Raw genomic sequence first — 11,691 nt, 5'->3', positions numbered from 1 at the left:
CTGGGCCGCCTCCTTGAGCCCCTCACCCCACCCCCAGCCATTAGCTTCAGACTCTGCTCTTGTCCTTTGGCAGCGAGGCCTATGCGTGTGATGCACATAACCGACGTCTCCCTTTTGATAGGATAAGAATTGGACACCTTTATGAAGAACAGCCTCCAAAGAAAGTTGATTCTCTGATATCAGGGACGGAGGAGGCTTCTTCATATAAATGCAAGTTGAACAAGTCAGCGTCTGTATAATTGGCTAAGGAAAGGAGTCACTTGTAACACAACAAGCAAGCTGCTTTATTTTTATTGTGCAGAACACTATCACACATGCAGCACAAATGCTCGCAGATAAACTGCATTACATTTAGATTAAATATGAAGAGTCTCAATCCTTTCAGCACTTGCAGGTTTAGAGTCAGGCTTAGTCTCATGTGCCCTGGGTTAAACAAGCCAGTGTTGAACGACCTATGGCCCCGATAGCATCATTTAAAATGAATGTTTTCGCTACTGTCCACGCCACAACTGGGAACCTGCTAGCAACTCCTCTACTTCAAAAGGAGAAATAAAAAGGCAGGCCAGTTTTTAAAGTAAAGAAAATTGAGTCCACTTTATAAGAGTATAATAGTTTGGGCCAGAAATCCATTAACACCTATTTAAAGTAGCGCCACAGATTTAGATTTACAAACTTAACTCTGAAGATGTTCTTTTTACCTTGAGTTGGAAGACACTTGGACTGTATTAGATTTGAAAGCCTGATATTCCAAATGGGGTAGCCCATTTCCTATCATCCAGGCAACTGAAGGGTAAAAGCCTTAAGGCTAAAAAAGGGTTTTGCTTTTTTTTCCCCCCCTTATAAAACACAAATGGGCAGTGCAGTGAGAGAGCTGTACATTAAAACTGCTTTGTACATCCCTGCTCCAGCCAGCCACAAACACGGTACTTTGGGTACATATCTGCCCACCCACGCCTGGAACAATTCTCCGAAACTGGGGGTGACTGTGTCCCCTGCTGTCCAGTCACTGCTGGGCCCGAGAATAGGCAGCAAGTGGTCCTCAGCATCTAGGCCTCTGTGACAATCAGGTCTCTGGTGACTTGAAAGGCGGCAATGAGGGAACTCAGCTGAATCTTCTCATTGGTGCCAACAGAAAGTCTGTACCTAAAAGAAATCAAACAAAAGGTAAGAAGAGAGACTATCAATCACAACAGCTGCCTTTTGAAGAGAACAATAGCAGTCAGACTGAAAGTTGGCCAGAGAAGGATAGGAAAGAGGTGACAGAAATTCATTCTGGGCAGCAATCTTGCACATGTCCCCTAACGTTTTCTTGGTTGCCTCAAACACTCCTTTATAAATTTGATTCAAACTGGGGAGGAAATACTAAATTAAAAAAAATTGTTCCCAGTAGCAGTGTTCTGAACTTTTAACTTTGTTCAAGCTCTATACAGATATGCAAAATTTATGTAACTAGGCATTATTTCTTCACCTGCAAAATGCATCGAGAGGAATTATAATTAAGATTCCCTTCCTCCTAATTCACTGGGAAGTTTGGCTGCCATATCTGTGGTTCTGTGGTCAATAAAGCAAGACACTGGTATTTCATCTTGCCACCTTTCAAGTGCCCAGCCATTGAAAGCAAAATCATGCTATTCACAGCATAGTGATAAGAAGTGACCTAACTGGTACATGTGAAAGCCAACGATGGCGAATTAGTTGGCTTACGTGGACATCTATTTTGAACCTAGTGCTTTTGTCTACTTAAATGATAGCTGCCAGCTTCACTGGGGACTAATAACTGTTTACTGAACCAGGCAAAGTGGAAAATTGAGTTTATGTTTACTTTCCCTGCAATATGCTTTCGTATGGCAAAAGGCCTTAATAACAGCTGGATAGCTGGCCGTCCCCAAACGACCTAGATGTCTGAACTGAAGCAGGCCTCCCAAATAACAGGAGCATGTCTAGAACCAAGGTGGACCAGGCCTCTCAGGTCGAAGGAGAGGCCTTTATCTCAAATACGTAACTGAGCTGTACCTGCCTTTGTGTTTATCCGTGTTCTTTACATGAGCAGCTCACACCCTTCCCCATGCTTCATTCAATAATCCCAGCAAAAACTATCCTGTATATGAATGATTTAGACAAAACAGTTGAAACCAAGCAAGGAGAAACAAAAAACTCACAACGGGGAAAAAAGGAGGAGAAGAATTAAAACTGGGAAATAAATACTCACTCAATGTCTGCCATTTTGGTCAATAAATGTATTCGAACTGAAGATGGAAAGTCAACTGGGGGAAAAACAAAATCAAATGAGTGGGGTCTGTCATTACCTACTATAAAAAAAAAAAAAAAATCCCAGAAGACAAGTATGAGTTTCCACACCAGATACGTAAGACTAACCTCTTGAGGCCACAAATCTCAAGACACCACACCTCTAGGAGGTAAAAATTGCATAGGTTTTCACAGTTTTTATTCATTTTAGTCTTCGTAGGGTAGCCAAAAAGAAAAACGAGCAGGTTACAGAGCGATCGTAAGAAGACGGAAGCGCCACCACTCTGCCCTGTCAGCGCCGGGCCGCTCTGCAAGGTTCCGTGAAAGCTAAGTTCTCACTCGCTGTCCCAGTTTTAAAAACAAACGTAACCACTGTAAAGCAATTAATACTCCAATAAAGATGTTAAAAAACAAAAAACAAAACAAATAATTTTTAAAAGTCGATTCATGCTCAGCATCCACAAAGTGCAGAGCTGGGCCTGAGCCAACCATGTTCTTGGGCAGAATTTCACATGCCAGCCAGCCAGGGAGAGGCCTGGAAAGGCACTGGCAGAACAGTGTTCGTGGACCCGAGTGTCTGCAGGTGGCTGCTGGGCAGGCAGAGCTTCTCCAGGAGGCTGAACAGTACGTCACGTAGAGCTCAAAGATACACCCGTGTCTGGTTCTCCCCCAACAGGGCCAACTGGATTGGTCTGGGGTGATTCTCACGTAGAGCTCAAAGATACACTCATGTCTGGTTCTCCCCCAAAAGGGCCAACTGGATTGGTCTGGGGTGATTCTCACGTAGAGCTCAAAGATACACTCGTGTCTGGTTCTCCCCCAAAAGGGCCAACTGGATTGGTCTGGGGTGATTCACATGTGCTCTCAAGGTAGAGAAGCAATTCTCTGTACAGGACATACGACCAAGTGTGGAACTAAAGATGGTTTAGCTGAGGCTGCTTTGGTTATGTGAAGCTAGATCTTCCTTCTCCTTCTTTCCTTTTGGGGAAAATAGCCTTTTAGAAATACAAACTCCAACGTACTGCTGTAAAATACAAACCCTTGGAGGAAGTAAGTTAGCCTTTAGGAGTTTCTTTCCTCTTTTTCCCCAGCATTCTAGAAGTCAAAAGAGTATTTTTGGTGCTTCCTTGGTAGTGCAGTGGTTAAGAATCCGCCTGCCAGTGCAGGGGACATGGGTTCGAGCCCTGGTCCGGGAAGATCCCACATGCTGCGAAGCAACTAAACCCGTGCACCACAACAACCGAGCCCGCGTGCCACAACTACTGAAGCCTGCGCGCCTAGAGCCCGTGCTCTGCAACAAGAGAAGCCACAGCAATGAGAAGCCCGTGCACCACAATGAAGAGTAGCCCCCGCTAGCCACAACTAGAGAAAGCCTGCGCGCAGCAACGAAAACCCAACGCAGCCAAGAATAAAATAAATAAAATAAATGAATTTATGAAAAAAAAAAAGTATTTTTGGAACAAGGTTTTAAAAGCAAGACACAGACACACAAATATTGGGTTGGCCAAAAAGTTCATTCGGTTAGTGAATACGTTATTCAATGAAGTTCTTCACGAAAATTAAAAATGTGTCTTAGTTTTACTTAAACCCGAATGAACTTTTTGGCCAACCCAATAAAAAAAATAAATAGCAAAACAAAACTAAAAATGGGGGGCCGGGTTTATACCTCTTCATTCCTGTTTCTTTGTTTCCAAAATGAAGCGTCACGTCCCCTCTCCAGCCACCCTTAACCCCGATGCATGCCACCACCTGCATAGCTTCTGAACTGGGGAAGAACCTAGGTTACCTCTGTGCACGAACAGGTGTATCTCTGTCAGGATGTCATGTAATGCCAACCCCTTTAGAGTTTTCAACTCCATGATATCTAGAGAGGAGCAGTTAAGGCAAAGGGAACAAATTCCAGAACAAACACTGCAGAGAATGACTTGAAAGTAGGGCTTTTCACACCAACACAGCTGTTTCCTTCAATGTGAAGTTGCACATGTTGGACCCCAGTTCTTATTTTTCTGTTTTCATCTCCATTAAGGGAGATGAAAGATATCTCTGTCTAGTAGAGAACAGAACCAAGTGCATTGCCCAAAAGGCTTTCCATCACTACACCTAGATTTTAATTTCATAGCAAAACAAGAGTAACACTAACTGCTTGAAAATGACTGCATCTTCCACCCAAGGTCTAACTGCTTCCCTCCCATTTGTGAGTGAAGCGGCTTCAAGCCATACCCAGCTCAGGGCCCTTCGGGAAGAATTTGGGGCATGAAAGAGAAGTACCCATCCCCCCGACAGACATCTTGCTCCCACGACAAGCTGAAAGGTGTCCCGTGCAGCCACTTGGCTTTTGCCAGTAGGGTGTAGGTGCTGCCTGCAGCCTGAGCTCGTGAGGCCACGTTCAGGCCTCGGGCACCTGATGCACCGACAGAAGGACAAGAGAAAGGATACTCCTGTAGGCCGTGGTGAAGTCTTGATTCAACATCCAGTCCAGAATGTTGGCGATGTCTGACTTGAGTGGGTGCCCCGTGCAGGTGTAGACGGTCTCCTCTGTCACCTTCCCAAAGGCCATGTTGGTGCTCTGGGCAGACAGGGGGAGAGTCACCACGGCTGCTGCAGCCACTGAGCTGCAGGAGGGTCAGGAGGAAACTGCGGAGGCAGCAATGTGGGTGGGCACGGGAGAGCTGGAGCCCTGTACCTTTTACACTGCTAAGAGCTGGCTGCATCAGAGGAGGCCACTGCTTGTCGGCTATGTTACTTCGCAGAGTCCTTCCCTATCTTTCTCTTATTTGCAACAAATTATTCTTTCAATTAATCAAAACACAAAGGTGGGAGTACATCTTTGACAGACTATGAGATGTCTTACCAGTTCTAGATTTCTGAATTAACACATTGGTCATGCTGTTGCTTACGTCTTTCTTGAAAAAGTATTCTGAAGCAACAACTCGAGATGTGCTAGGAGCGGTGCCCTACCTGCAAGATGTTCAGGGCCCTTCGCATGTCTCCACTGGAAAGAGTTACGAGCGCTTTCATCCCGTCTTCACTTATGTCGACTCTGAAAGGCAACAGGCAGGAGGGATGTAGAGGCCCTGAGAGCACAAATGCTCCCCGAGGGAACAAGATGGACTGTGAAGGTCAAGGCTTTGAAACCATGAAAGAGAAAAAAGGGAAGGACGGAGTTAACAATACTCTCCTGATTTACAGGCTCCAGAATTCGCTCTGGCTACTGGGGACGTGGGCCTCACGTGAGTAGTCACAGCCCAGTCCAAGTCTAGCAAGACCATCCTTTGCGGCCAAGCACTGCTATGCTGAGCAGGTAGCTTTGAATTCTGTTCTCTGGAGAGGAGAGGGCGCTGGCGAGATCTGCGCTCGCAGAGCCCAAGCACCCATCAAATCAGCAGCAGCTTGGGCTGGCTACTGGCTTGGCATCTGATCACACAGAATGTGATGTCTCAGGACCTTCCCTGCTAGCCGAGAAAGGCTAGAGGCATCTTAACGGGAGGGACCTGGCAGTGTGCAGTTTCCAAAGACACAGAGTAGGAGGAAAGTGGGACCGCTTCTAGGGGAGGATGATGGACTCCAGTAAGGAACCAAATGACCTTTATGAAGAACGTCTGTGAGCTACCAGGGCGGCCGACAGACAGTGAGGTTTACCCTGTGCCAGGCTCGCCTGAGTTGTTTACAAATGTTATCGCCTTCAGACGTACCAGTAGCCGCCTTACGTGACCCCCAGTCTCCAAGGCCCCCCTTTCCCTGCTTTTCAACATACTTACTTCTCTTTTTCTGCGACATGTTCCAGGCGGGGAACCATGAGTTCGGGGGTCAGGGGACCGAATCGGAACCTTGTACACCGGGACTGCAAGGCGGGGATGATCTTTGACAGATAGTTACAGATGAGGCAAAATCTGGTATTTTCAGTAAACTTCTCAATCACTGGCAAGGGAAAAGAAAACCACCTCACGTCCATCCTGATTCTTCACGGGACCCAGAAACCCTGAACTTTCCTATGGTCACGTGAAGCGGGGAATCAAGAATGCAAACAAGTGGGAATGCTACTGTGGCGAGAGAGGGTGAGCCTGGAGACCAGCCCCTCTCTCCCCAGAGCTGATGAACACGTCCCCTCCACAGGACTGAACAAAACGCTTCCTTTTTCGTGACTGGCTGTGATTCTGGCGCTCTTGCCATTCCATTCCACTAAGATGCGAAATCCGGTATGCCTGCCCTTTTGCATAAAGTTCTATTTGGCAAATGGATGATGAGCCACCTTCTACTGGGCGGGGGAGGGGGATGGCTTTTTGCAGACTTTCCAGTGGACCTTGTCTCGAACCCTTAGAGCATTCGAGAAAGCATCAACCCTAATTCAGAGATGCCTGTGACACCAGTTTCATCCTGTGGGTACCAACGTTCTCACACTGGGATCTGCCCAGACTGACTCTACAGGATAAGATGCTGAAGAAAGGTGGCCGCAGCCTCTGGACCAGAAGATACTCCGTCCTCCTCCTCCTCTGCTTCAACATGGGCTGCAATCCACTCCTCCCCAGAATTCCTAAAGATTGTCTTCTCTCCTAGCTGTCTACCACAGAATCTTAATGAGAGAGATTAGGAATGTCCTTGCAAAGAAATTAACTGCACCAGGCGCCTTAAGACCAACAAATCACAGTATACTCTCCTTTCCTGGCCCAATCATTCTCCTGGCAAGTAGGGAAGTCATGTCAGCTTTCTGAGTGCAACTAAATTTCCAGTGTTATTTTCCTGGCTATATTGTATCTAACGGTACCAACAGCAGAAAGACCTATCTAGCAGTTTAGAAATGAAAGACTTCCCATTCCCTCCCATCAAACAGTACAAATTCCCAACCCTGAAACTGAACCCAGTGGAGAAGGAGGATGAGACACCAGTGTCTGGTCATACCTAAAAGTCCCCAAAAGGCTAATGTCTTTACACTATTAAAAGGGGTAACCACCGGTATAGAGATTTTTGTCTAGGTCATCAGGTGGGATACACAGTGAAAGGTACACAGAGATTTCGCTGGGCCAGAAGATGAATGAAAACTGAAAAGAAGCCACGTCCTATCTCATGTCCAAAGTTGCTAACTCTCCTTCCAAAGCATTCCTCAGCCACACACGCCGTACATGGCTGTGCTCCTTACCTCTCCGCAAGGCGTTCTGGGCGTCCTGAGTCATGGCATCAGCTTCATCCAAGATCACTAGTTTAAAGCCTTTCCTAGGAAAACAAATGGTACCACCTAAAAAGGCTTCTTCAATCTCCTTCGACTTCCAGGCCCAAACCTACACCTTCACATTTGTGCCATCAGGCCCTGGCTCACGAAGTTCATTTCTCCTAGAACTCTGACCAAAGCAGACATCTGTGGTCAAAGGGCACGGAGGTCTAATTTCTGTATTTGTGTTAGATTATGTCCTCTGGCACCTTCATCTTTCTTCCACCCAGTAGCCTCTTATTCTATTCTAGTGCTGCTTTTTTCCCACCCCCTTCACTTCTGCTTTTTCCTCTTTTTCTTTTTTTACCACCATCCTAGTTATCCACCCTGATCTCAATGCATTTTTGTTTAAATTCAAACTAGCTCCTCCGGTCTTAGGATGTAATGAAATTAATGCTTCCCCAGAGAACTTGCTAATATAGATTTAGATAATATTTTGTTTTAATATTTGCATTTTAATATTTCTTACCACCATTCCTGTACTTTATCTCTTTTTCATGACTGCTTTGACAAAGCCTTTTTCTTTTCCCCTTACTTTTACAAACTGGCAAAGGAGAGGATTTAAGAAATTAAACTCTATCACCTCACTGATCAAAATCTTTAGGGAGAGAAATTATGCAAAGAATTCTTACTTAAATATTGTCCTTGTGCTAGCAAAGCTCAGGATTGGTCCCCGAACGATATCTATTCCTCGGTCATCTGAAGCATTCAGCTAAATGTGAAAGAGAGAAGCCAAAATAAATAGAAAACATGTTGGTGTGCTAGCTGTGAATGAATATATCTTTTCATCAATCCTGCTCAGCAAGCTAGGTCTCAGTAGTTCTAAGGACAGATAAGAGATAATCATTAAAAATAAGATCACAATTATATTTAAAACTTACAACTCACTAGATCATTCCATTATATTCTGAAAGGCCAATGCCTGTCTTTCCTCCCCCTTTTGAGGACAATCACTGACATGCTCTGGAGGAAGAATTAATTGGTCTGGTCACGGTGAACAGCACCTCTGGCACGAGCAGAATGAGGCTAATTTTAGCTACCACAACCCAGAGCAACCCAGAAGTTACCAAGTTTTTAATACAATGAAGTAAGAACACTGGTGGCAGCAAGGTTCTATAATACAAAAGCAAGTTAAACAGTTTTTTTCTTACAATAGACAAAATTTAGAATTTCGTAAGCTAAGTATATCGCTCGAGTCCTAGTAGTAAACAGATGGCATACTCAAATTCAGTAATTTGAAGAGAATTAAATGAAGAGATGGTTTAAAAGGTGCTGGTGAGGTGTGGGGAAACCACAAGGGCTATGCAATACCTCAGGGCCTACTGGGGCCCATTATCACCCCCAAGTCTTAAGGGGTTGGTGGGGGAGTGGCGCTGGCTGGGGGGAAGGCTGCGTGCTGTGCCCTGCGGGTGGGGAAGCTGTCGGCCTGTGGTGACCCCCAGGGCAGGACCAGGCCTCCTTCTCCCTTCCCCAACCCCTTCCAGGCCCCTGCTGGCCAAACCCAACCAGGAGGCAGAGGGCAAGAGAGCTCGCAGTCGACACAGCTCAGCCTTCCGGGGCGGGGCAAGGACAGCATGGAGCAACATGCAGAAGGGATCTGGGGGCACATGGGGGACAGCCATCAACCGAGCAACCACTGAGGATCTGGGTAAAAGTTGGCAACAGCAAAGAAAGACACCTAGTCCTACCACTGCCCTTTAGCTTGTACCAGTCAAGGCAAAAATGTCAATTATAGAAAAAAAGTGAATTAAAACATCTTACGTCTCCTTCTTTCCCAACCACCAGCAGGGCAACTAACTTGTAAAGTAAAACAAAACTAGCAGAACTAAAAGTAAGAGGCTGGAGTCCTTCGAGAGTAACAGTAAACCTCCCATTTACCTCCAAGACCATGGAGCCAAATTCCTTATCTTTGTACAGCTGTTTAGCACAGGCCAGGATGGTGGATGTCTTTCCCGTCCCTGGAGGACCATAGAGAAGGAGGTGCGGCAGGCGGTCCTGACTGATAAACTTCTGAACTGAAGGTCGGGGGGAGAAAGAGAGAGGCCATCAGTCTCTGAGAGTTGCCTCATTCACTGCAGGCCCGAGTTGGGCTGAAGGTACTTCAACCATATGTTCAAATCTGGGTCAGATGCAGGAATGAAAAATCTGAAGGACTCAGCTCTTAAAGCCACATCCCATAAAGCTCAATCAGATCCTTCAAAATTACTACTCAGTAGAGACAACATTCCTAAGAAATGTATCCAGGTCCTTCGACTAGGATACCAGCCGCTGACACATGGATACTTACTGGTACTCAAGATGTCCTGATGAGAAATGAGATCATCCAGTGTCTGTGGCCGGTATTTTTCAACCCTGAAATACAATTTAGCTTTGATTACAACATATATAAAGGCAAGAACATTTTGTTATGTGCAAAAGAATCCTTTCATATCCTAACTAAAAGAGAAAGAGATACAAAACCCTTTAACTCAGTGGTTCTCACCCGGGGCCATTTTGTCCTCCAATGAACTCTTGATAATATCTGGAGACATTTTCCACTGTCAAAGCTGAGTGGGGGGTGCCACTGGCATCTAGTGGATAGGCACCAGGGATGCTGTTAAACATCCTGCAGTGCACAGGACAACCCCCATGCCCTCCCCCGCCACCCCAAATACCTGGCCCCAAATATCAACAGTGCTGAAAAACTGCTCTCATTTCATCTTTCCAGCTGTCTGCCTATAATCTCAACCTGGATGAGCACCTAAATTAATCCAAAATTGAACTCATAACCAAATATAAATTAACAGATGAATGGATAAATAAATGGTGGTATAGCCACACAAGGGAACGTTATTTAGCAATAAAAGGAAATCAATTACTGATATAAGAAGCCAGTAACGGGACATCCCTGGTGGTCCAGTGGGTAAGACTGCACTCCCAATGCAGGGGGCCCAGGTTCGATCCCTGGTTGGGGAATTAGATCCCGCATGCATCTGTAACTAAGAGTTCGAATGCCGCAATGAAAGATCCCACATGCCGCAACGAAGATCCTGTGTGCCGCAACTAAGACCCGGTGCAGCCAAAATAAATAAATAAATATTAAAAAACAAAAAAGAAGAAGCCAGTCACAAAAGGCCACGTATTGTATGACTCCATTTATATGAAATATCCAGAATAGGCAAATTCATAAGAGACAGAAAGTAGATTAGTGGTTGCCACGGGCTAAGGGAGGGGGGAATGGGGAGTGACTGCCAATGGGTATGGGGTTTCCATTTGGGATGATGAAAAATTTTGGAACTAGATAGTGGGATGGTTACACAACATTCTGAATGTACTTAATGCCACTGAACTGTACACTTTAAAATGGTTACAACTGTGAATTGTATGTTATGTGTTTTTACTAGGATAACAATAAACTGAAAAGAAACAACTTGGAGTTTTCCAAAATCAAATCAAATCCACTCAGTCTTTAAACCATCACTAAGACACAGTTGTGTAAGTAGGATGGTTAAGAGTGCAAGCTCTGAATCTGGACCAGCTGGGTTCAAATACAAACTTATTTTCCAACTCTGGACCTTAGGCAAGTCATTTAACCTTTTGGTAAAACTGGAATAACAGTAACTTCCTCCCAGTGTCTTTGTAAAATTCAAACACCTAATAGGGTGCCTGCTAATCTAATAGAAAGTCACTTGAATAAAAGTTAACTAGGGAGCGTTGTTACCATCATCATCATCATTCTTCTTCTAGTTTAGAATCTGACCAATAATCGCACCGAGAGAAGAGAATATTTTGGCAAGAGAGAAGAATATTTTGCCACGGAGGTCAATGTAGTGTCAGAAGACACGAGATCGAACCCCTGTGCTGTCAGCCAGGTGGGACCCTGGGGTGGCGGGGCGAGGTCGGGCTGGGGACCTGCCACTTGCCCACTCCGGCCACCACCTCCCCGCGCGGCCGACCCCCTTCCCCGCGGCAGCCGGGCCTCCTCCTACCAGGGCAGGTTCCTGATCTTGCCCGCCTCGGGCTGCTGCTGCTGCTGCTTGTGCGCTGAGGTCTCCATGACAGGGTGACGAAGGTGGCTGGGTCCGGTGGCCTTGTCGCCTCCCCCAGGGGCCTGCACCGCGACCAGCCAAGACCTGACCCCGAGACCCACGGACTTACAGTTCGCGCGCAAACGCAACTCTCGCGAGGTTTAGCCGCTTGCTTCCGACTTCCTCCCTCGGTCCCACCCCCTCCCCGTTGCTAAGGCCTCTGTTGCCTGGTTA

At 46.0% G+C, this 11,691-nt stretch overlaps 1 protein-coding gene across 1 annotated transcript; it reads right to left on the bottom strand.

The window, feature by feature from the left end:
- Window positions 1-275: 275 nt before the first annotated feature.
- On the bottom strand, window positions 276-11,610 carry RFC5 (replication factor C subunit 5). Its single transcript, XM_007189470.2, has 11 exons — window positions 11,419-11,610; window positions 9,738-9,802; window positions 9,329-9,465; window positions 8,083-8,162; window positions 7,382-7,455; window positions 6,006-6,165; window positions 5,206-5,287; window positions 4,684-4,813; window positions 4,034-4,111; window positions 2,210-2,264; window positions 276-1,143 (listed from the first exon to the last, which is right to left on the bottom strand). Exons 1-11 carry the CDS (start codon window positions 11,484-11,486, stop codon window positions 1,047-1,049), a joined length of 1,026 nt encoding a protein of 341 aa, XP_007189532.2. The 5' UTR covers window positions 11,487-11,610; the 3' UTR covers window positions 276-1,046.
- Window positions 11,611-11,691: the final 81 nt, after the last annotated feature.

The sequence above is a fragment of the Balaenoptera acutorostrata genome, chromosome 13 (genome assembly GCF_949987535.1).
Source record: "Balaenoptera acutorostrata chromosome 13, mBalAcu1.1, whole genome shotgun sequence".
Lineage (NCBI taxonomy): Eukaryota > Metazoa > Chordata > Mammalia > Artiodactyla > Balaenopteridae > Balaenoptera > Balaenoptera acutorostrata.
The sequence above is the reverse complement of the archived record's forward strand: the minus strand, read 5'-3'. Positions and strand labels throughout refer to the sequence as shown.

What these genes read in the sequence shown, in the direction of transcription:
- RFC5 (XM_007189470.2), bottom strand. Translation starts at nt 11,486, where the DNA reads ATGGAGACCTCAGCGCACAAGCAGCAGCAGCAGCAGCCCGAGGCGGGC. An exon ending in GGGCCCTGAACATCTTGCAG is followed by an intron (nt 4,814 to 5,205) that starts GTAGGGCACCGC and finishes CTGTCTGCCCAG; the next exon opens with AGCACCAACATGGCCTTTGG. An exon ending in ACCAAAATGGCAGACATTGA is followed by an intron (nt 1,144 to 2,209) that starts GTGAGTATTTAT and finishes GATTTCTTTTAG; the next exon opens with GTACAGACTTTCTGTTGGCA.